At 40.9% G+C, this 25,990-nt stretch overlaps 1 protein-coding gene across 1 annotated transcript in view; it reads right to left on the bottom strand.

Moving 5' to 3' along the window:
• Positions 1-7,459: 7,459 nt before the first annotated feature.
• The window catches only part of UBE2J1 (ubiquitin conjugating enzyme E2 J1), a 62,302-nt gene continuing 43,771 nt past the window's right edge, over positions 7,460-25,990 (bottom strand). The window contains exon 8 of the mRNA XM_067530018.1: positions 7,460-11,098. Coding sequence (XP_067386119.1) covers positions 10,829-11,098 — 270 coding nt within the window. The 3' untranslated portion in view covers positions 7,460-10,828. The remainder of the gene's footprint in view (positions 11,099-25,990) is intronic.

Genomic DNA, 25,990 nt, shown 5'->3' with positions numbered 1-25,990 from the left:
CTGGTATCCACAATTCAAGAAGGAGGTTGATAAATTGGAGAGAGTTCAGACAAGAGCCACAAGAATGATTAAAGAATTAGCAAACATGCTTGATAGTGATGGACTCAAAGAGCTCTATCTATGTAGCTTAACAAAGAGACAGCTAAGGGGTGACTTGAATACAGTCTGTAAGTATCTATATGGGGAACATATATTTGGTAATGGGTGTCAGGCTGCCTGGTATGGGTCACAGCTGAGAATGCCAAATTCAGGTCAGATTGTAAAAGATAGGGAAGACACACTCCAAAACTGGTGGTTTATTCAATCATAATATTTCACCAAGTCAGTATCACTATACTAGACCACAAAGAACCACATAGTCTCTTAGGCACTCCAGCCTTTGGTTACCACCCAGACAACTGGACTTAGTGATGAAAGGATATTAAAACCAAAAATCACCACACATTAGGTTCTTCCAATCCCAAAGGATCAACACTCGTGCCCAGATCAACATGTATGTTCAGGATCTCACCAAATATACTGCAGACAATCTTTAGTAAAGTAACTAAAGATTTACTTTTTTTAAAAAAAAAGGAAAAGTTATTAAATGGTTAAAGGAATCTTATATACAACAATTGATTTCAGAGTCTTTAGGGCAGGAAAATAGCAGTGATGGTAATTCTGCTAGCTTGCAATAAGTCTCTCTGGATCATCCAAAAAGGTTGGGGGTCATTGGTGTTTTGTTCAAAGCTTCCTTCTTGTTAAAAAATCACAGACCAGAAGAAATGGAGCAGCATTGAAGACAAAGAGTGATGTCACAGACCAGTTTGCAATTTATATCCACAGCACAGGTCCATGGAAAGTTACTGGCACAAACATGGAGTCCTGGATCACATGTGACTTGTTAAGCCATGAGTCATTCATTGCCTACGTGCTGCCTGAAGAGACCTCGGGAGGAGTCCCTGGAAGAGCTCATTGTTCTTAATGGGACATCAAGCAGGCTGGCTAGCCTTGATGTAAATCTAACTTGGTGATGTTACCCAGAAACACAATAGGTTTGAGATACAAACACATAGCAAAGCTTCATAACTTCATATACAATGATGATACATGCATATAAAAAGGATAATCTTACTTAGCAGACTATAATTTTTCCAATGATACCTCACACAACATACTTTGTACAAGATATATCACAATTGTGCAACAGTGGTGATACATCAGTGATGACATGTTAGTGTAAACATGATCATCTTTATTTTATACAGCGTCACACCACCCAACGTGAAATTGATGCAGAAAAGTGGTGTCCCATACACTGCTGGATGCATCTTAGGAGTTCCCCGTTCTTGACAATGCACCTGTCACTACATTTTCTTTCCCTTTAATATGAATTTTGTTCATTTCATATTCCTGGAAGGCTAAACTCCAATGAAGCAACCTGGAATTGGTTTATGCAGCCCTATGAAAGGTGCATGGGCACTTGATATGGTGAACCTTATGTTGTACAAAAAGGGTTTAAGTTGCTTAACAACCCACACAATTGTGTAACATTCCTTTCCAATAATGGCACAATTTTGTTCAATGGTGTCAGTTTCTTGCTTAAGTATGTGATGGGTGTCTCCCAGCACCCTCCCCTTCTTCCATTAGCTCTGCCCCAATCCAAGCATCAGTGCATAGCAGAAATCATTTCTCAAAATTAAGGCTGGCTAAGACAGGTTCTTTAGATAAGGCTTTTTTTATGCTCTGAGAGCTCTTTTCAGAGGCCTCCGTCCACATCACCTTGTCTGGCTTCCCTTTCTTTGTAAGGTCTGTTATGGGAGCAACAATGTCACTGACATTTACAAACCTTTACAAACCTCCTGAAGTAGCTGGCCAGACCAATACAGAATTGGACCTGCTTCTTTGTTTTAGGGGTAGGCCAGATTTTAATAGCTTCCACTTTCAAGTGTTCAGGATGAACCAGCCCGCTGCCCACCCTGTGTCCCAGATATGAGACCTCTTAGCACCCATCTTGCATTTAGAAACTTTAACAGTCAGGTTAGCCTCTCTCAGCCTTTGTAACACAATTCCCACATGGTTTGTGTCATCTTGCCAAGAGCTGCTGAAAATGGCTAGATCATCTATGTAAGCCCTTGCAAAAGATACCAATCCCTATAGCACTTTATTTATAAGCCTCATGAGAATGTGGCTCCTGAATTCTGCAATGCAAACGGTAAGACCTTGAATTCATATAGACCAGATTCCACTATGTAAGTGGATTTTTCTTGGGCATCAGCATCTAAGGAATCTGCCAGTATCCTCGAGATAAATCGTGTGTTTTTGAATTTCGTTCCCTAGCAGATTCTGCATTCTGGATGTGGGATAAGGGTCAAGTTCAGTGATAGCATTCAGCTTCCTATAATCCACACAAAATCTCATGGTGTTGTCCTTTTGGGGCATGATCACAATAGGAGATGCCCAGGGGCTTTTGGACCTAGTAACTATTCCCATTGTTAACATGCTTTCCACTTCTTCCTGTATCTGCTTTTGCATTTCTCCCTTGGCCCAGTAAGGTCTGATAGGAGCTGGGTGGGGATCTGTGGTTTGAATAGAGTTCATTAACTTGTTTGTTAACCCTGACCAATTTGAGGATGTCTGCCTATGATGCTTTAACAGAACAAACATTTCTTTCTTGTGAGCTTGAGCTACACTCTCCTCCAACTCAATGTTTTCAAGCTACGTCTCCTCTTTGCTCTCTGTAACCATATCAATTAAAGGGACAGAAAATTTCTTCATCAGCACAGCAAATCATATTCACAACTACTTTCCTTTCATGGTTAGCCTTCAATCTATGGACGTGCAACGTTTGCACAACTCCTCTGCCATGGGATTTTCTCACATTATAGATTACTTCATTAACTCTTTCCACTAACTCATAGGGTCCACTCCAAATATCTTGCATTTTATTCTCTCTCACAGGATCTAGCATAAACACCATATCTCCAACTTAAATGCTCTTTCCTCAGTATGCCTATCATCCCAAGCCTTCTGAGCTTCCTGGCTTTTCTTAAGATTCTGCTGAACCAAATCCACTGTGCCTTGCAAATTCTCTTTAAAGTGAGATACATACTCCATCACTGGCTACTCAGTCTCCTGAGTATTGCCTTCACAAGAATCACGAATCAAATCTAGGCATCCCCTGACCTGCCTTCCATTCAGATCAAAGGGAACAAACCCTGTAGATCCTTGGGGTACTCTCCTGTACGCAGACAGTAAATATGGAAGCAAGACATCCCAGTCATTCTGGTGCCTAGTCACATATTTTCAGCATAGACTTCAGTGTTCCATTGAATCTTTCCACCAGTCCATTGTTCTCTGTGTGGTAAGGAGCAATTTTTAGGTGCTTTACTCCACACATCTCCCATTGCTGCTTAAACACAACAGACAGAAAATTGGCACCACGGTCTGACAAAATTTCTCTGGGAAAACCCACTCTGCTAAAAATAATAAACAATGCTGTGGTCAACGTCTCTGCCTCAGCATTAGACAATGCTGCAGCTTCAGGGTCTGTCTCTCTTTCCATTCCTGAAAGGTTTAGGGAGTGGTCCCACAATATTCTCAGACACTTCAGTAAATGCCTTCCCAATAATGGGTAATGGCTGCAGGGTCACCTTCCTAAGTCCCTTTAACTCACAGCTTCTACAATAATCCCTCACTGTTGCAAAAAGGTAAGGCCAGTGGAAATTCTGCTTTAGCCTGTCACATGTTCTCTCCTCGCCCAGGTGCCCTGCAAATGGACCATCATGTGCTAACTTTAGCAAGTCACCTCCAGGTGGTCCCCTCAGGCACCACAAGCTATTTGCAAATCCTACAATGAGGATGCTTTTTCTATGTAGGGGATTCTTGATACAACAAACCATCTTGCATGAAAAATCTGCCTCTCCCTTCCTCAGCTGAGGCTTGATTCTGAGCATCAACTCAGGCACTTTCTAATGAAGCATCATTTTGCTGCACCATAATTTGCTGTGGTATGTAATCTATCATTTAAATCAGTACCAGATGACTGGAGGATAAGCAATGTTATGCCAATTTTTAAAAAACGATCCAAAGGTGATCCTGGCAATTACAGGCCGGTAGCCTAACTTCAGTATTAGGCAAACTGGTTGAAACTATACTAAAGAACAGAATTATCAGGCACATAGATGAACATGATTTGTTGAGAAAGAGTCAACATGGCTTTTGTAAAGGAAAATCATGCCTCACTAATCTACTAGAATTCTTTGAGGGGATCAACAAGCATGTGGACAAAGGTGATCCAATGGACATAGTGTACTTAGATTTTCAGAAAGCCTTTGACAAGATCCCTCACCAAAGACTCTTAAGCAAAGTAAACAGTTATGGGATAAGACGGAAGGTCCTCTCTTGGATCAGTAACTGGTTAAAAGAGAGGAAACAAAGGGTAGGAATAAATGGTCAATTTTCAGAACGGAGAAAGGTAAATAGCGGCGTCCCCCAGGGGTCTTTATTGGTACCATTATTGTTCAACATATTCATAAATGATCTAGAAAAAGAGGTAAATAGTGAGGTGGCAAAATTTGCAGATACAAAAAAATTCAAGATAATTAAGTACAAAGCAGACTATGAAGAGTTACAAAGGGATCTTACTTGCCTGGGCAACAAAATGGCAGATAAATTTAATGTTGGTAAATGCAAGTAATGCACATTGGAAAACATAATCCCAACTATGCATACAAAATGATGGGGTCTAAATTAGCTGTTACCACTCAAGAAAGAGATCTTGGAGTCATTGTGGATAGTTCTCTGAAAACATCCACTCAATGTGCAGCGGCAGTCAAAAAAGCTAACAGAATGTTGGGAATCATTAGGAAAGGGAGAGATAATAAGAAAGATAAGAAAATATCATGTTGCCTGTTTGTAAACCCATGGTATGCCCACATCTTGAACACTTTGTGCAAATCTGGTCACATCTCAAAAAGATATTGGAATTGGAAAAAGTACAGAGAAGGGCAACAAAAATGATTAGGGGTATGGAAAAGCTTCCATATGAGGAGAGATTAATAAGACTCGGACTTTTCTGTATGAAAAACAGACAACTAAGGGGGGACATGATAGAAGTCTATAAAATCATGACTGGTGTGGTGAAAGTAAATAAGGAAGTGTTATTTACTTCTCATAACACAAGAACTAGGGGTTACCAAATGAAATTAATAAGCAGCAAGTTTAAAATGAACAAAAGGAAGCATTTCTTCACACAACACACAGTCAACTTGTAGAATTCCTTGCCAGAAGTTGTGAAGGCCAAGACTATAACAGGATTCAAAAAAGAACTAGATAAGTTCATGGAGGATAGGTCCATCAGTGGCTATTAGCCAGGATGGACAGGAATTGCTATTTGTCAGAAGCTGGGAAAGGGTGATGGGATGGATCACTTGATGATTACCTATTCTGTTCATTCCCTTTGAAGCACCTGGCATTGGCCATCGTCGGAAGACAGAATACTGGGCTAGATGGACCATTAGTCTGACCCACTATGGCCGTTCTTATGTTCATAATAAACTCCTTCTGTGTTTCATGCAACTTTACAGCCACCTCTGACACATCAGACAAATTCTCAACCATAAGCTGACAGTCTCTGCCTGTTCACAATTTCCCTCGCTAACATCATGCAGGGAACCTGCATCAGAGCCATACTTTCCCTCTGACCTGGTCACAATATTAACCTGCTTAAACATAGTTGAAACATAATTACCAATCAAGATATCACCAGGTAACAAATCTCTAACACCAACCACCATGTCACCTTCAAAACTTTCCCACTCAAGGTGGATTCTGGCCAAAGGCACTTTTACAAAAAACTCAGAGAGGAACAATATGTTCACAAACTTATCTGGCTACAAATCTCCCTCTCTGACCAATTCCCTTTTAACTAAAGTAATATCAGAGGCTGACTCACACCATCCAGGACACACACTTCCATTGACCTTTGCACTATTTATGAATTCCTCACTACCTCTTCCGGTCATAGTCTTAAAATATTTTGTGAGGGTGCTTTCCTCTCCCGACACCTCATCTGGAATTAAAGTGGTAGCATAAACACCTTGAGTACTGTGCTGGACCTTATATGGATTAGCCTCTGTAATCAAAGTCACAGCATTAGAATTTATTGTGGTGTTTGTTGGTGCAGGTTGTGGAGTGTTTTTAAGGCTTACACAATTTGATTTATATGGACAGGGCTCTACATTAATGGCAGACCACCTGTCTCCCCTTAGGGTGAAAGGATTTATGTTTTGGGTTCTAATAGTAATCTTTTCTAATAAAGTTGAGTTATATTTATTCTTAAATCCCTCATCCCTTTTAAACAGGGTGCAAAGGGATTACTTTTCCCCTGGGGTGTATGCCCTTCACAAGCTCTGTTTTCTATAAAGTCATCAGTGACTTCTGTTGTCTATAAAACTGAATCAAGCTTCCTATCACATACTGCAGCTCTGATTTCTTCAGGAACCATTTTTAGCAATTTCTCCAGTGTAATTAAATCTAGCAGTTTATCAAAATCAGCATAAGATTTTGTCCCTTTGCAAAACAATTTATGAGTACACTCTACATAAATAACATTATTAGAAATTCTTAGATTTGTAAATTTTAGTCTATAATTCAGGGTGAATCTTAAGATGTTTCAATATGGTTTCCTTAAACTTCACATAATCCACAGCCTCTTTGACCCTCATTTCATTAAATACCTCTCTGGCCTGTCCAGTCAATTTCATTAACTGGATAGGCATCCCATGGTCTTCTGGAATTTTGTGGCTATCACACAGATGGTCAAAGGGGGATAAAAATCCTTCAATATTTTCAGAGACTTTATAAATTGGACAGACTTTATCCCAGTCTCTGTTGCTGAGTGGAGATGGAATTCAAGGCTGTGGCTGCTGTTCCTTCTGCCTATCTTGCAGCTTGTGACCTTCTTTCTCAGCTTCCAGCTGTTCCATTTGCATTCTGTGAGCCTCCTTTTCAATTTCTGTCTCTGGTAGGCATCTCTGGTATGCTCTCTTCTCTGCATCCTTAGCCTTCTTCATTCAAAGTTCGGCCATTTTTTCTTCATGCTCAAACTGTTGCTTATCTGCCAGCATTTGCATTCTGATTGCTTCTTCTGCTGTCTTTGGTTCCCATTCTATAAGCAAATCTTTCGTCTCCTGATCTGAGATGTCACATGTAAGGGCTATTTTCTTATCTTTACATAACTTTTAAGTGTTTTTGTGTTCATAATTCCATAGAATCGTGACTAACCCATGGTCACTAACCAACCCTTAAAACACTCAATATTTAATTTAAATCTTATATAGCGTAGAGTTCTGATCCAAAGTCCAATTGACCTGTAATGATGTGTATTCCACCAAGAATATGCCAAATATCACCTTGCGTGGTATGGGTCACAGCTGAGAATGCCAAATTCAGGACAGACTGTAAGAAACACAGCAGACACACTCCAAAGCTGGTGGTTTATTTGATCATAAGATTTCACCAAGCCAGTAACAATAGTGAGCTCTTATATCACTGCACTAGTTCACAGAGAGACCCATAACAGTTGCTTAGGCACTCAAGCCTTGGTTACAACCCAGACAACTGGACTTAGTGGTGAAAGGATAGTAAAACCAAAAACCACCACACATTAGGTTCTTCCAATACCAAAGGATCAGACACTCACTCCCAGGTCAACATGTACATTCAGGATCCCACCAAATACCATGCTGTTGCCAATCTTTACTAAACTAACTAAAGATTTATTTAGAAAAAGAAGAGTTATTAAATGGTTAAAAGAATCATAAACATTACAATTGATTTCAGAGTCTGTAGGTCAGGATAATAGCAGTGTTGGTAATTCTGCTAGCTTGCAATCAGGCTCTCTGGATCACCCAAAAAGGTTAGGGTTCATAGGTCTTTTGTTCAAAACTTCCTTCTAGTTAGAAAATCACAGTCCAGAGAAATGGAGCAGGATTGAAGACAAAGAGAGATGTTGCAGTCTGCCATTTATATCTACAGCACATGTCCATGGAAAGTTACTGGCACAAACATGGAGTCCTGGGTCACATGTGCCTTGCTGAGTCATTCATTGCTTATGTGCTGCCTGAAGAGACCTCGGGAGGGATCCCCGGAAGAGCTCGTTGTCCTTAATGGGACTTCAAGCAGACTGGCTAGCCTTGATGTAAATCTGTCTTGGGGTTGTTACCCAGAAACACAATAGGTTTGAGATACAAACACATAGCAAAGCTTCATAACTTCAAATACAATAATGATACATGCATATAAACATGATAATCATACTTAGCAGACTATAACTTTTCCAATGATACCCTACATAACATATTTTGTACAAGATATATCACAATTGTGCAACAGTTGTGACACATCAGTGATGATACATTAGTGTAAACATGATCATCTTTTATAACAGCATCACAATGGGCTCTTCAATCTAGCAAACAACAGTCTGACACTATGCAATTGCTGGAAGTTGAAGCTAGACAAATTCAGACTGGAAATAAAACAAGTTTTTAAGTAACCATTGGAACAACTTGGTAGATTCTTCATCACTGACAATTTTTAAATCAAAAGTGAATGTTTTTCTAAAAGATATACTCCAGGAGTATTTTGGGAAATTGTATGGCCTGTGTTATGCAAGAGGTCAGACTAGGTGATTACAATGTGTTCTTCTGAAACTGGAATCTACGGGGAAAGAGAGTGCAATCCTGCTCCTATCTTTGGGTACAGAAGGCTCCGTGCAGCAGCATTACTTGAGTTCTGCTGCACAAGCGCAAGAGCTGAATTTGGTTGATGGATGTATCCCTGAGAATGTGCTAGGTTTCACGGTGGGCCTCATGGCCCATTCTGCAATGTGAGAGCAAATCTACCAGAGGAACAATCAACTCTGCAAGGGTACCCTACTGAAGGTTTTTTCTTCAGAATCCTCCTCTAGAGAGAAAGGATGATCTAGGTCCAGGCTTGCAAGTGTGAACAACAATTGCATTCAAACAATGTACCAGCTAGGAAAAAACTGAACTTTTTATTGCAGGGATAGATGGTCTGTAGATTTTAAACGTTCTCCTACCAAAACTAATATACTTATTGGGAAAAACACTTTTACTCATTTTACTACTGGAAACCAGACTATCCTCCTTCCAGACTTGAAGACAGTGCCAGATTTAAATAACTGTTGATCTTTCTAAACATTCTATATGCTTTCATCTTACATGTTTAATTAAACTAAAATGCTTTGATGTTCATACATCCTATTTGTATGTACAGCAGAGCAGCACTAATTCACAATAACCACTGGGGAATCCATTTGTGAATTTTGCGAGTTAACCAGTAAGTGAATAAAATAAACACATACCAGGACACCACACCACGTAAGATGTAATTTGTCCATTAATTTTCACAAATGTAAAATTTTACTTATTTATAATACTTTAGAGTACATTAACATGTAGAATATTTTGTAATTTTAATATGAGAGATGATGACAGCACTCTTAACTTTGCTAAGAAGTAGGGTGGGGTAGTTGGGCTTTAGTGAGAGCTATCAGATTTGCCATTCAGTGAAGTGAAAATTACTGAGGTTTTCTTGGGTTTTAAATGAGCAATGGTAGATTGTACTGATTATCAGTACATTCACAGAATGGGGAAATGATTATCCAATTGATCTTGTTCTTTATAAACTAAATAAATTCAAGATCAGCCCAGAGGGCCCCTATCTGTATTGCCTGCACCTACAATGAATGAATGGTAATGTACACAAGAATGCTGTAATCTTGATATACTGGAAAGATATTTAAAATTGCTGAATTTTAAATTCCCTTGAAGTATTGCAATGAGGTGCAAAAAAAGAAATTTGTGTAAATGAGGCTTGGCTTGCAATAATTCATTCGAGCAAGGGGTTTCATGTAAGCTTCTCTCAAGTTTACCCATGCGTAGCAGAGTTTCAGTATGAAATTATTTAGATTTTTTTTTTAGTAAATAACAGCACATATGAAACATTCAATTTAATGCATTATGTATATTTCTGGAATAATTAAAAGACAATAGATTTGGGTAAATAATTATATTACATATTTATAACTATTGCAAGAATAGACGTTTTATATAATCTTCAAATTTAAAAAAGCAAGATATACAATTGAGAGTATTAGAAGAAGACATTCAAATCTTGCAAAAGATTATCCAATCTAACTTCCAAAAAAATTTAAAAACAAAAAATAAAGCAAACAATTTTCTGGCCCCTTTTTTCACAGAGAGCAGTCTCAGAACCAACATTTCAAGCTGTTTTTTCCCCCCTAGAATTGTCTTATTGTAAATAAAAGTGGTTACACAATATTATCCCCCTTCTGAATTAAGAGCACACGCAACACAACTCAGACACTGAGTTTCATTTTAAAAATTCTTCCCCAAAGTAAATTTTTATACTCTCTCAGATACCGGTGGCTATCTGCACCCATGTTCCACAGAGAAAAAGTGTAAAACCCTATATTTTTAATTGTCTCCTTTTATCAGTAAATGAGTTAGCCACAAATGATGCTTTCTTCCCCCCTTCCTTACGTATTCTGCTTCATATTCAACCAAATTGTTTCTCCAAGTATTTAGTAGGTGTTCACAGATCATTAACATTTGTTAGTATTCATAGAAATGTTAACATTTGCCCTTCTTACAAAGCAATGTACCTAAAGGTATATTAACATTCAAAAGGACTTAAGAGTAAATAAAAAAGTAATCTTTTGTAAACAGTTCTCATGTCATACCCAATACAGAATGTTTAATGAAGCATTCAAGTCACTGCTCTTAAGACAGAAATAACCTTATAACTCAAATATATAGTCATTGGCCAGATATATCCTTCGGAATATAAGAGCTGCCAATGCTAAAGTCAGAAGGACAATCAGAACAGTTGATCCAGTGTGGCTTGTGTTGACTCTTGGTTGCTGCACCTGATTAAAGTTAGTTGAAGATGGTACCCTTCTCTGACTCTGCTGTTGGGCACGGCGCTGGCGAGGGCTCATGGAGGTATTACTGGATATAGGCTGAGTATTCTCTTGATTAGATGGCGTGGAGTTGTTCTGATTTTCAGACTAAAAAGAAAAAAAATTAATATTGTTTTTAAAGTGAGACAATGCATGCATCAGCAATGTACATACCTCCACATTTAAGAATAAAGCCTACTCTTCCGATGCAATTTTATGATCTGTAAGTCAGTCACAACTGATAACCTCTTTGTAGGAAAGATGCAACCAACTTTGGTTATAAAGAACTATTTTTTTCCCCTCCTAACACTGACTTGGAGATTTGCTTTAACTTGAAAATTGCCATTTATTCTGAAGACGAGCAAATATTTGCGTATTTTTAGGGTTACATCTCAATGACAATGCCTTTTTTTTTTGGTTGAAAAATTGATTAACACTAGTAAGCACTTTAAAATTTAAATGAAGCACCGACTTTAAAGTGTCTCAATTTTTTTCCAGATCTAAAGTTTCTTTGTGTCTCGATCACAATGAAATCATATGACACCAAATCTCAATAACTAGAATTTAACATTAGCTCATTCAAGAGGCAATTTTCAAAGGCAGGAACATAAGTCAAGATACATAAATGTTCTGCTCTGCTACAAGATCGGGAGGTACCTTCATCGCCCCTTAGCACTTGGAATGCAGTTTCCAAAACAAGATATAAAGAAAGATACAGAACAACAGGTTAAGGAACTGGTACAAATTGATGGTTTGGATCTTTGAGAACTACAGAGTGCTTATAGCTCATAAACAGCTATGATATAAATAGAGGTAGTTTTGGGGTTGTACTTCAAAGAACACTTTCTGTTTAAGGTGAACTGTATGCTGAGAGAAACAGCTTCATGGAAGGAGTGGTACGTATAACTCCTTTTCATATTGTACTACTTCGTCTTTAGACAATCAGTGGGCTACACTTGGTTATTTGATCTCTTGAACATTTTTAATATTGAACCACAATTGTAGTAAAAGCAATTGGCTATTCTTTTAGCAATAATATGTCAACGAAGTAGAGAGAAAATAAAAACATTCACCATGTAGAATAATTTTATCATTGTCCTCCAAATTGACCAGGGACTGTTTTTCAAAAGTGAAAGAAAACTTTGGAATTTGATAAAATTCCCCCTTACCCTAGGAGGCAGTTTGCACCGATCCATTTTCCAGATGGGATAAGTGAGGAAAAAATTTAAGTGACTGGTCAAAAGTTTTATAGGAAATTTGTGGCAGAACTGCAAACACAAACCTGAAAGGTGACACTGTGAACCCATTGCTTATTCATTAGAGCAGTGGCTCCCAAACTTTACTGGTTCACAAATCACCTTTTTATAGAAAATGTTGTGAAGTGAAATGATGGCATATCAAGCTCACAGACAACAGTTGGGGAATCCCCAGAGCACTAGACCATAGTGTCTCTTGTAAAAGTCAAGTCAAGTAGATCAAATCTCACTACCTAGGCCAACTGTAATGTTGGGCTAATAATACATATCTACCTTTATTAGTGCTTTAAGAGCTACAGAAAGAAAAGCAGTAGGTAAGTGCTAAGCATTGTTAGTAGAGCTGGTTCTAAAAAGACTCAGAAGTTTCAATTTCAATGTAAAAATTGTTTCTATGAATTCCCCCTCCTCATTTTCTAATCAGCTGGAATGAAAATTTCCACATAAAATGATTTGCAAATATTTCCATAAATTTCATTTTTTGACCAGCTCCAATTATTAGTCACATTTTTTAGATGAGGCCAAACCAAGGCTTAGGGATAGTCTGCAGTTTTTGGAAAAACCTCAAATCCAAGAACAAACATTTTCAACTAATATAATACCCACAAATCAAAAGTACAGCTGTAGACTTCAGCCACTATGGCTCTCCTGCATACAAATGGGGCAGGAGAGAAAATACAAGTTTCAACCAGGCATGGTGCTTGAGGAAACTTGCCTCTGTCACATTTGCCACTCAAGCACCTGGATGGATGACCAGTGAAAGAGGAAGGGGCTTCAAATAGGTATGAAGCCTGAGGATCCATAGGAAACTCTGTTCCAAACCCTGTGGCTCTCTGGCCAAAACATCCTTCTACACACCTCCCAGCCTTGTGCTGCCAGTGATTGGGAGAACAACTACACGAGGTGCAGACACTCACCACTCCCGCCTACCGTAGGCTATTGCTCCCACTGTTTGTCTCTGGATAACAGTAAGGAGGCATTAATGTAAAAATGATCTGCATTAAACTACGTACGTCAACGATTTGCCTCTCAATTTAGGCCCTTGCCTCAGTAAGTATGTAGCACAGGAGCTACCTACATAGTTATTCTCTACTGCATAGCTGCATTTCCCTACTATGTTGCATCATGTCCTATTTTTATACAGTTTCTGAACTTTGCTCCCCTCATTGCCTTGCCACACTAAAAAGCACAGAAGCCTTTGTCATTTAGATGGTAATTTGATTCCCCATGAAGTTCCAAGCCAGTGTATGTAAGAAGCACTGTTCTATAGGTTTTAAAACTTCTTTTTCTAAAAAAACTATCTACTCCATAGTTGTGTTTTCTTTGTCATAATGGCACGGAGTTGTGTACTGCCACCTCACATTTTGGGTCCCACATATCACAACAACATTTTCAAGTGACATATTTTGAACAGTCAAATTGAATATTTTATCCTTAAACTAGTCCCTAGCATCTAGGTACTTTAGCACAAATGGAAACCACTGAAAATCATATTGGAACTGAAGTTAAAGGATGAAATTGGTCATAAAGAAAGATTAAAAAAATAGCATATAGATCTGAGCAAAAGTAGGAATTTCCATGTCATGGGAAACTCCAACATTTGTTTTCAGCCCAAGTCACAAAAAACCTAAATGTCTGACTTTGGTTACAGAACTAAACCAAAATGCTGTGTGTGACTGAGCTCAGAATTACACTGTATTTTCCCATAATAACGTGCTGGCTCTTGTGAGTTCTAATTTGGGAGCCTGATGTCCAGCCAAGGGAAAATGGGGACGACATTTCCCATCATGCACCATGCAGCTCGATCAGAGGGAAATCCGCACTGCTTTATGAGATGTGGTCCTGCAGGTATCCTGGCCAACAGCAGAGAATGGAGATCTGAACTACAACTCCCACAAGGAGACTTCAGTGTGTAATAAAAACGAATGATGGACAAAAGAAACACTGACATGGACTGAAAAGAAATCCTAAACTCTGTACCATATCCCTGGGATCCAAAGATTCATCATGATATTTCCCAGGAGTCTAAAGCACAGAACTCACACACAGCCATGCTGTATCCTCTCTCCTCCATTATATGAGTATGGCTTCTATATAAGCAGAAATGATTTCCACTGCAGACACACAGCAGTAAGGACCCATTCAGGCATGCACTGAGCCTACAGGGATGTTTCCAAGGAAGTCCTAGGAACACTCTTTAGGCAGCGGCAGATTATGCATAGATCCCATTGATCTGTAGGTCTGTCCAGGGTGGCAGGTGGCCAAGGGCCAAGGACAATTAGTTTTAGAGACTTTTAGATTTTGAGAATCTAGATCCACAGAAATAACTATACCACAATTTGATACCACAACTAGAGAACAGTGAAGCCAGGAAATGCAGGAGTTGGAGACTCAGAAGGAAGTAGGGGTTAATTTTCCCAAAATGAAAAATCATTTTTGTTTATCTATGTCATTTACAATAATAATAAGAGGCCTTTTTAATATCTGTATTATTTGGGAACATTTCTGATCCTTAATATCAATTATCATAAAGATGGGATTAGAATTATTAGAGACTTCTATCCTTGGCTATCAGCGAGGTTTCTTCCTAAAACTCTTAAAATCCGTGTTTAAAATAAAACATGAAGGCCCTGCCCTTAATCAGACAAAATATCATACATCACCATGAGCAGGCTTGTAGTTCCAGACACACGTCACTGATAAAATTACACAGCTAGAAATTAGCTTTTTGAAGGAAATGATGCAGATGGATCAGTGCCACAGAGGACAGACTGTGCTGTCCAAAGCTGAATTAATCCATTGCCAGACTGTCTCATTATAAGCAGCAGTGGCAGCAGCACTTCCACTATTAGCTGAAGATCCAAACAGGCAGGCTAGGCAAAAATGGTTCGTTATAAAATACAAAATCAGGATCAGTCATTGATTTCAAACCTTAAAAATCAGTAAAGTATGGGGTTCTAGGCCTCTAAATCTCAGCCTCTCGTTCAGGAAAAGGATGGCAGGCTTATTTTTTCTAGATGTTTGAAACAGAACTAGGCACAACATACATGGTAGACAAACTGCATTCTAAATTAGAGTTACAATCTATCTTCACTCAGAGTGAATTGCAAAACAAATGCTCCCTAAGCAAGGATGGCCAGATCAGACCCTTTAAGACAACTCTTTACATTACACATCTCCAATCTGTTTAGTTTTAAGTCAAGTCTTTGCCAGCCACTGACTGAAATGGACAGTATATTTCACTGCCTACTATTGCCATAGATATATTAAACAAACAAAATCTATAGTAACGCCAAATGGTGAGTATTTGGCCTGTAACAGGGTGTCAGGCTATAAACCTGTCTAAGAATACAGGGGTCTTCTGTTTAATCACCCTAGGCTCAGGTGCTAAAGCCTCACCCTGGGACCCAGGTTCATTACTGCTGAATCATGCTAGCAGGTGGGTCCAGTTTGCTGCAACAAGAATTATAAGGAAGTGGGAATGTCTTTTGGGGCCAGAAGAAGTCCTAGGGGGACCCTAGAAACTCAGGGTAAGCTTAGGCTGTGGTTAATGTTGTGTTACTGGTTTTAAGTTACCAATACGGGCAAAGCCTAGGAAAGAATGACTTTGGACACTATCTCAGGGTCTGTGTGCTCTTAGAAGGATGGAGTAGGGATCATCCCACTTACAGGCATGCCCATTCCATTTTTACATGGCAGTCTTTAGCCCTTAGTACTAGCCATCATTGAACACCTCACTGCCAACAGCGAAATTCTATCAGTACAGTTTGCACTCTGATGATACAAAGCTGGGTTGAAATTAAGTGCTGTAAGAGCTCCCTAGGTGGAAACAATGGTGGTGAGCCATGAAATTATCGGCATTCCTTCATGGTTCCTTGTTAAATCAACAAGCCCCTGTCGCTATTATTTCCAGATTAGAAGACAATGATAACCCCCCATTCTAGGTTTCAGCCAGGCAGATGTTTTAAAAGGCCCACCAGGGGGAAGACAACTCCTGATGTCCTAAGAAGAGGGGGAAGAGAGGGGCAAGCTTGGCTGTTCTAGGGCCTCCACCCGCACCACCCCGTCTTCCTCCAACCAGAACACACAAGGAAATCCTGCCTGGTTGGGGAGGGAGACAGGGAAGGAGAAGAGAATTCTCTGCCTCTCACGCTGCCATTGGTGGGCTGTGGAGCAAGGGGAGAGTTAATTGCTCCCGGTGCCCCTCTCCTTTCTGTCTGTAAAGCCTTCACGCTTTCAGCAACCATTCTGCTGCAGTTGCTGTGGAAAAACAGCAGCTGCCCAAAGGCCACAAGCATGGGAGAGAGGTCATGGCCACCAGGCAGCAGTAGCAGCAGCCAGCGTTGTGGCAGCTCAGCTGGGCTGCAGCTGCTTTTTAGACCAGAGGGAAGAGTCATAAGTAAAACAACCCACACACTTCCCTTGTGAGGTGGTGTCTCTTAGGACCTCTCCTCGCAAGGAAATGGAGACTTGTATGTACACACACAACCTCCCCCTGACAGCTGGGAGTCCGAAGATAGGTTCACTGTGGGGAATTGAAGAGCTGCTGTAAGGAAACCCTACTTTGGCCTGGCGAGAAGAGGCGCATTGAGGGATGTAATCAGATGAAGGCCAGGATCCTAGTTAGGAGCAGGCACACCACCACAGCAAGTGATGATTTTCCCCACTCCCCCCACACCATAGGCATGGATGTAGCAAAGGATTTCTTCCAAGAAAAGGGGTGAAGTCATGGGCATATATGGACCTTCTGCATGAGAGGAGGAAGGGTGGGGTGGGGTGAAATAGATGTATAAAGGGTGGACAAGTAGATCATAATCAAAAGTAAATCATATTCACTCAAAAGAGTGAGTTTTCATATCTGTAGGGGGAAAAAATTAGAACCAGTAAAGGGTTAGAACCAGTAGTGAGATGGAAACATGTGGCAGATGTAGCAGCTAAAAGAGTGTGCCTTTTTCAAAATTACCAGTACCAAAGATAGATATCCACCTGGGGGAGGTACCTCAAAGGCTAAAGAGGATGATGGATTCATTTACTATGTATTTAATCCTAGAGATTCCTCAATGAGTGACAATACCGACTCTCACTCACACTGGAATCTTTACTCTCACTGAAGCTAGTGTTGGCATGGTTCAGACATGAGGCTGAGGAGTGCACTTTAGGACAATGCTGGAGTGGGTAGTTGCTAGAGAAAAAACTTGTACTCATTGTCTAGATGACTTCCTCTGGACAGCAAGACGTGATCTGGATGAATTTGCTCACCTATTAAATACATTTCAGAACATGGCAAAACACCTGGGGAGTCCCTGGACCAGAAAAAACAAACAAACAAAAAATCGCAACACAGGGATCAACACAGAGATTGACATACTTAGGAATCAAACTGGATGCAAGGGTAAGCCTACCTTACCTAACTAAGAGAAAATTGGACAATTTAAGGACGTTGATACAGGTGATCAAAGGTTCTAGGGAAGTTCCCAAGTAATAGCAGGCAATTACGGCTGACATTCTGTCTCATTAACTGGAGGACAGATTCAGGGAGCTAGCACTAATTGCCAACTGAGACCCACTGCAGCTGCCTCATTCTTTCTGATGACATGGTTTCTGACATATTTAGGACTGGCAGAAAACTTCATAGCCTCAAATACATTTAGGGTTTATAAAGCTAATTTTTGTGACAGAGATGTGACAAACACAGGCATAACTTGAGACTACTGTATCCACTTTATATCTATACATGTTGTTATCTGTATCTCTATGAGCCAGGGACTGTATACTTTCTGGCTGGGGAGGGTTACTGAGCTCTGTCCAGTGAAAGAATCAGGGAGGGGTAAATTACCAGGTAAATTACTCCAGTGAAGAACCACCCCCATAGAGTAATTGCATATATTAATTTAGCCTGGGTTCAAAAATCTAGGAGACAGACAAAGATCTTGGGGTAGAAAGGCCAGCACGAACTGAACTGACTGGGGTGGAGTGGGCTCATTTTGATCCAACAAATTGACATGAACATTTAACTAAGGAGGGGCCAAACCCTGCTGAAGGGTTGGAAGCACTTCGATTAACCAGACCCCCATCATTTAATATGCACTGTTTAGTTTTGTCTTTTCTGTAATGAACACATTCACTTTGCTTTGAGAAAACGGTCTAGTCACTGGTAAATTGCTGTCATTGTCTCTGGAGAAAGACACTGAAACTCCAGGTGCTGAATTAGGTAAGAGCTGCTGGGATAATCACAGTGAATTCAGGGCAATGCAACCTAAAATCCCCAGTCTGGAGGGAGAGGGACATGGCTTCCAGCCGAGATAGAAGTGATGGCTAGAGGCTTGAGACTCGAGGGGGACATCTCTCCAACAGACTATGGAGGGAGTCAGAGGTGCAGCTGCCCTGAAACGGTGATAAAGTTTACATATTTTGAGTTAATTTGGCTCACCCCTCAACTTCAGGAAACAAGATTATGCAGGGTCTTTAGTACACGGCAGAATAGCAGCGTTCATCACATTAAGTTGTCTCCCTGGCCTGTTATTTTGTTGCAGGCTGGCGAGATCTGCTGATCTTTTAAGAGATTCTTATCAAAAGAAAACTGGTCCTGATGTGGGGATGCATGAAAGATGCTAGGCGCCCAATAATTATAAAGATCTTTTGAGTCAGTGGAGGTTTGCCCCAGAGTTTGCAGAGCAGAGGCAGCACTGTTTAAGACAGCATTTATTGTGGCTTTTACCATTAGTAAAGTTGTGTCTGGGATAGCATGGACATCTCCTAGTAGAGGTGGAGGTTAACGAAGGTTCAAAAATGACCAAGCAGAGCTGGGGGGCCATAAGAGAACTAAGAATGCCCAGAAGAAAAGGTATGTTCAATGAAAGCCACAAACACGTTTTTGGCTCTACACACAGAAAAGCCAGGTCTTTAACTGTACATGGGGATGGCAGTTTTCTGACCAGATTTTCATTTTTTTTCCTGCCATACACTGGGAAATTAGTAGGGCTGGTAGAGAATATGAGTTAAACGCTTTTCTGCTTGTAGTCTTCAGGTGACACCAAGAACAAGGTGGATGTCTGGATTTGCAGGTATTTGATAGTGCAGTGAGCGCTCAAGAAAGCAGGAGAACAGCAGGCTGGTTGCAGATAGCCTTTAAGGCTGAAGCTGTGCATCTTTGATGGTTTGGTATGAAGGACATATTGTGGGATTGGTTCATGCCTTTTGTGCACCTCTGATGGGTGAATCACATTTATCTACATTCGTCACAGAAGGGAGAATGATCTTGGGGTTCGTACTGGGGTGAATCTGAGTCAGGATTTAGTGGAAATGTGGGGGTGGCAATGCACTGAACACGGTTTCATCTGAAATGTGTGAAAACCAGATATTACAAGGAGCTGTCAAATCCGCTTGTTTAAATCAGACCTGGAGGAGTGTGTAGCAAAAAAATCACCAGGGTCTTTTGGGACACTGGTGACACAGTGATCACATCAGGTATAATGTTGCTCAACTTTACAGGGAAGATTCAGGCACGTTTAATCAGGAACAAACAGATACATGATTGGGAGAACTTCGGCTATGTCTACACTTCATTTGAGCATGAGCCTCCCACCCCAGGTCAACAGACCCGTGCTAACATGCTAAACATAGCTGTGTACATGTTGTGTCTTGGGCTGGAGCTTGGGCTCTCAAGCCTAAGCAGGGGAAGGGTGGGGCTGGAGAGCTTGAGGCCCAGCCCAAGTCGCAACGTCAAAGCAACATTCTATATTTAGCATGCTAGCACGAGTTTTGCTTGCACAAGTTTGTGGACCTGGGCTGGGAGGCTCACTCCCAAATGCAGTGTAGACATACTCTCAGAGACCAAACTGATGGAAGACAGATACTAAACAGAGAAGTGGGAGTTGTGGCCTAGCTATTTGCTGGTGCCTCTTGTGGCAAGTGCAAGTGATAGTTTCAAAGGGGATGGCTCCCAAAGGTAAAAATAAGACTTGGAAGATACTGCTGGATCCTCTTATCCTGGAGAAAGGAGGGGAAAACCTTGAGTCTTCTCAGACTGAGATATCCTTCACATGAATCCTCATTCTCCCTTGCAGGGGGAGGGTGAGATGATTCAGAGGTGGTCTGAATCCCCTATGGGGCCAACCCTAAACATGGGTTATTTGGCACATAGGCTATTCTTTAACACTGCACTGCACCCAAATAAAGTGTTTTAACACCCACTCCTCCCCCCCAAATTAAAGTTAAAAGTTAATAATGTCACAGTCTTCCACTTCAAAAGCCATCCCAATAGCTATGCTTCATTCTCTTGCAAATCTTGATCAACAGATCTACCATGTTTTAATTTTTTAACATCCACTTGTCATCTATAATCTAACAGATCAATTGTATCTGGTCAGTAGTAGTCCTGCAGCGAAGTGGTTCCTTCAGAGTGGCAACAGCCCAGTGCAATCAAACGTTTTTGAAAAATAAAGACATGAAGACCAAAAAAAATGCCTTTAACCGGAAGGCAGTGATACAACCGCTGAATTCCATTCTATGATTACTCCATTCTCCGCTTAGCTGATTATTGGAGCATGACGCTATATACAAAAAGGTTTATAGTTACTGTCAAGATAACAACTTTTAAAATTTGATGCGGTTTGTGATTTGTGGAATCTGTTTAAATATCTAGTAATGTTAAATGGATGCCCAATTTAAGAATCACTGTTATTTTGAAAAGTATGTTAGTTAAAAAAACCTCTCTATAGCAAATGTATGCTCTGCATACATTGAACCAAAACACAACCCTATACATAAGAAAAATTAAAAACTATGTTGGCTCTTCAAGAGACAAAATGAAGCACATGAATGAAATCTAAAACAAAGAAGACTGATGCACTGGAGACCTAGAAGGAGGAGTGTCCATCCCACACAGGACTGGAAGAGGTTAAAGTGGTCAGGTCAGCCTGTTAAATCCACAGGCTGCACCTGGAGTAAGAGCCAGGGAGCAGGTATTGATTGCAAGCAGGCTGCTGCTGAGAAAAGACTTCTTCCTCTTCCCAGGAAGTGACAGTGTTTGGAGGCGGCAGCTGGAAAGGGCCATTACTCCCTGGGAAGGAGGAGGAGGGTTTTGAGCTGCTATACACAGAGCAAGGAGGGGAACCAGGAGTTGTAGGAAGCAGTCCAGGGAAGAAGCAGTGAGAGTAACGCCCAGAACTGCTGTGTTGAGCGCCCCTAGACTGGAACCCTGAGTAGAGGGTGGGCCTGGGTTCCTCTACTGGCCACTGGAGAAGTGGCACCATCAGGGCAGTACTAGAGAAGACTGTCTAGGGCTGCGGCAGGAAGACTGCGGAACCCCGGAAGGGGGAAACACAGACAGTGACCTGGCTGAATGGCCAAGCCATGAAAAGGTTCCTGGAGTGAGAGAGGAGCTGCAGACTGGACAGACAGAGTGACAGTGTACAACTTTGGGAACGAGTATCAACCTCCATGAGCTATTCCCCAGAGTAACCAGAAGGAGGCACCAGACAAGCAGTGGGTGGAGCACCCCGTGACAAGGAGTAACTGGCTTTTTAAATTTTTATAAAAAATAACCCATTTTTGTGGAATGTATCTTTAGAATGGATTTGAATAGGGAGGCTTCTTGGAAAACTGGGTTGGGGGAAAGCATTCAACACACAGGGTCAGAGTGGAAGATGGGACTTATACAGGAATAGAAGATCATGATGTATGTAGGATCAAGGTGAGCCACTGGTCCAGCTGAGAGGTTGGGAGAGAAACAAAATAATATACGAGAATAGACATGCATACAGCCTAAAATGGCAAGAACAAGGAGTTCAGATCTCATGCAGAGGGAGACAGGAAATCATCAGGCAGAAACACACAGAAAACCATTACAACATATAATCAAGTTTTTTGGAGGAGTAGAAAAATAAAAATACTATGGGTACTTAATATTAAATTAATTAGTACTATGGGAAATGCAATAGTATTGCTGTTATAACACCCATAGCCATTATTAAAAGAGAAATTGCCACTGAGCTAACACGCTTGAAGACTGAAAAAGAAACAGTGAACAAATACAGATCTATAAAACCATGAGTTTCTGTGCCTCATTGATAACTGTGGCCTGTATTCCTTCCAAAGTTTACACAAGGGAAAGTTAATGCTTGGCTGATGGCATGAGAAATGCACCACTTCCTCTTAATAGGGAGGAGGGCCATCGATGGTACAGGAGGTGCAGAGGGTATGGGCTTAACACTGTGCAGAGCCTATGGATCCTGATAAAGTAGCAACTGCCTCACATAGTGTCCTGGACTCCTTCCTCCTAATAGCATTACTCGTCTCTGTTGTTGTGCTGACACCAGCTCATGGACAAATAATACCACCCTCCCTCCAAAAGTCATTGAGCAAAAGTTATTGCTGAAAGGAACAAAATTAACTTCAAAGGGGAAGTCTGCTGAAAACTGTTTGGTTTTCCCTAAAGCTCCTCACCTCTTCCTCTCTCTTTACAACTGGCCAAACTTTCCGCATTTCTGCAGAGCACAACAACTATTTGTTCAGAGACTGGCTACTACTGGCTCACAGGCAGGAGGATGAGAATGCTGCATAGGCAACTCTCCCCTCTATCTACTTTCAGCATGATTACTACCATTTTGTTCCTCTGTGCTGTGCAGCAGAACATAAAGTCCTAGGACCTTAGAGTTAGGCACATTAAACCTACTATCCCAGGTTGAATTACACAAGCTAATACGATTCAACACTAGGTCAGCCTCTGTTCTTCCTCAAACTGCTGAGAAAACTGGTATGGTAAATTTCAAGTTGTGAACAACAATTTTCAATAAATAATAATAAATAAAGTGCAATACTCCACCCGCCCAATTCATTTTCACATTAAATCATGAGTATTTTAATCAATAGGAGAAAAAGTTAAGTGCTGATATTGACCAAAACCAGCAACTCAATCCCTGAAGCCAGAAGACAGAATTAGGCCATTACAAATTAAGATCCTGATACTGCAAACTCTTAGGCTTGTGAATAACTTTACACATGTGCAGTCCTATTAAGTATAATGGAACTGAATTTCAGTGGGTTACCTCACATGCCTGGTAGCAGCAGACCAGGACCTCAGGGCTCATCCTTAGTATCTTTGCTTGGGATAGGTTTTTATTAGCTTCAGCATGTGTTTATCTTAACGAAGAATGAGAGCAGGTCCTGTAACACAATGCTTCACATCTCATTTTCCCTCTATTACCTTTGTTGAGTCCTTACTTGCCATTGACAGAAATGGACAGTTTATTAAACTGATTCCTACCCCCAAATGGTGATGACTCAGAAATACAGGCAGCTTTTGAAACATATGCTCAGTGAAGCAATACAAGCAGAGAGATGGACAATCTGATCCCTTAAAATATTAATCTACTTCTGACAGTTAGTAGTCCATCACATGCAACAAACAAATGTTTATGTAAATTTAAAGCTTTCATCATTTCATGTGTGTCAACTGCTCTGAAAGCAACTATGTATGCAGTATAACTGATAATCTATTGAAGAAAACAGTACTATTAGAAATGGGAATAATTAAAGTCTTATTATTTAAAAAGACTTCCTTTTCTACATAAAACACTAAGATGCCTGTGATTATTTCTGTTGGCTCTAGTGTATTAGTTTTTATTAACTCAATACTCTTAAGAGCCAGGATTTGTGGTAAAAACAATACAAATCAAATGGCTTATTATGAATCTAAACAATCTGGAAAAAATCCTTATTGTGGAAAAATGCATGCTATTAGCATGCTTGTATTTTGCACATAGCTGGAAAGTGCACTGCAAGATGCAACAGATGGTCTGACGTGATTTGATGTGTTTTATTTTTTACCAATTTGCAGCCCATCATGGCTAAAAAGCACCACAGCTTATCTGGGATTTGTCTACAATTTATCAGTGAATTTAGATTGCATTTGCAGCAGTCACAAAAGCAGCTGCCCTGGCCCAATACCAGGCCTCAGTCACTTCCAGATAACTGCCTATAACCCAGGCTGGGTTATATAAGCACTATCCCTAGCAGTATTAATATGCAAATGTCAGAATAAAGTGCACAATTTATTTAAAATGTAAGAATTAATATTTTCATTTACTTAGCCAAATTGATTGCAGAGATTACAAAAACAGGAACATAATCTTATTTAATTAAAAGATCTACAAATCACAATAGACATACTTTTTTGCCTCTTGAATTTAAGAATATCACACTCTGGTGCAAGAGACTGGTACAGTGTGAAGAAGGATAAAGTTCTTGAAACCTTCTACATGAACTGCAGTAGTATCCAGAAACCACAAACATTTGTGTATCTTTATCAACACGTGATACATGTTACTGAACGCTGCAACACCAGAAGAAAATAATCCATTTATTTCTAGCATGCAATTAATGGAAGAAATGGAAAAAGAGAGAAAGGCTGCCTTGCAGCTCAGGCACAGAATTGGGAGTCAGGACATCTGGGTTTTAATCCCAATTCTGCCACAGGTCGCTGGGCAAATCTGGACAGGTCACTTAGGTCTAATTTTTAGAAATGGCCTCTAATGTGTTCAGCACACTTCATCTTTTTTCTCATACAAACCATACATACTTCCTCACTTTGCGTCATCCACTTCAAATATTAGCCTTCTCATGGCCCTCTTCACCCTTAAAGCTCTACAGCTGGGAGGTAATCTTTCACTTTTGTTGCCCAATGTGAAGTTATCACGAGGAGCATCCTTTGTCATCTTTAAATTAAATACACAAATAACTAAGGACTAAATCCTCTTCAATATCCAGCTTGAGTAAACATTCTAGGTGTGGGAAGCAGAATCTTTCTTGACAGATTGTGCTTCGCAATCACTACTGCAGCCCAAAGAATGCAGTAACCTCTCTAGCAGCTGCACACATATCTGTGTGTGTGGTGGATCTGTATAGTTCTAAATTAATCAGACTAGCATTCATCAGTGCAAAATCAACTATATGGTGGGAGTCCCCACCAGTGGCGTACCGTGGGTTTCCGATGCTCAGGGGCCAATACTTGCATTTGCGCACTCTCCACGGTCGTTGGCAGCGCCTGAGGGGGTCGGCGGGGTGTCTGCGGGCCTGTTTCCTGCTCTCCCCCACCTCCCCGCTGTGTGGGCAGCGGGTGTGGCTGGGATCAGGACTGACAGGGGAAGATGCCCCCAGGCCACCAGGTGGCGGGGAAGGGGGCATGACGGGTTCTGCCCTGGAGCCCTGCCATTGGGTTGGCTGCCTGGCCCCTGCGCAGCTGGGGTCCCCGCAGCTCCATAATATCATTAAACTTCCAAAGCTGGGTTGTCTGAGAGGATAATCATCCCCTGAATGTGCCTGGGGCAGCAGCCCTCTTCCCCACCTGAGCAGCCCAGTGTGTATTGGTGTCACAAGGAGCTTACTCCTGCCTTTTTAACATGTCAGCATGTGAAGGTGATGGGCAGATCATGACGAAATCTGCAGCATCTTCAGACTAACAAAGCACAGAGCCTGCTGAGAGTTTCCTCCCAGCTCAGCGTGTTTGTTTCAAGATTGAAAAAGTGCTGCAGAGCCTCCCAGCCCTGCTATTGGCTCTGCCACATCCCTGCATTCTTATTGGTTGAGCAAAGACTAGGTCAGTAAGAGGATGGAGGAAGAGAAGCAAGCAATGTCATTGCTTCGAGTCCTGGCCAGTGAGGGAAGGGGAAGGGGGAAGAGGAGTCGAGCAAGCAACATCGCTCCCAGCTGTTAGGAAAATCAAGGTGAGGCAAAAGCCCCTCCCCCC

The sequence above is a fragment of the Emydura macquarii genome, unplaced genomic scaffold, assembly GCF_026122565.2.
Source record: "Emydura macquarii macquarii isolate MOO-44397 ecotype Brisbane River unplaced genomic scaffold, CSIRO-AGI_Emac_v2 contig_3019, whole genome shotgun sequence".
Classification (NCBI taxonomy): domain Eukaryota; kingdom Metazoa; phylum Chordata; order Testudines; family Chelidae; genus Emydura; species Emydura macquarii.
The sequence above is the reverse complement of the archived record's forward strand: the minus strand, read 5'-3'. Positions and strand labels throughout refer to the sequence as shown.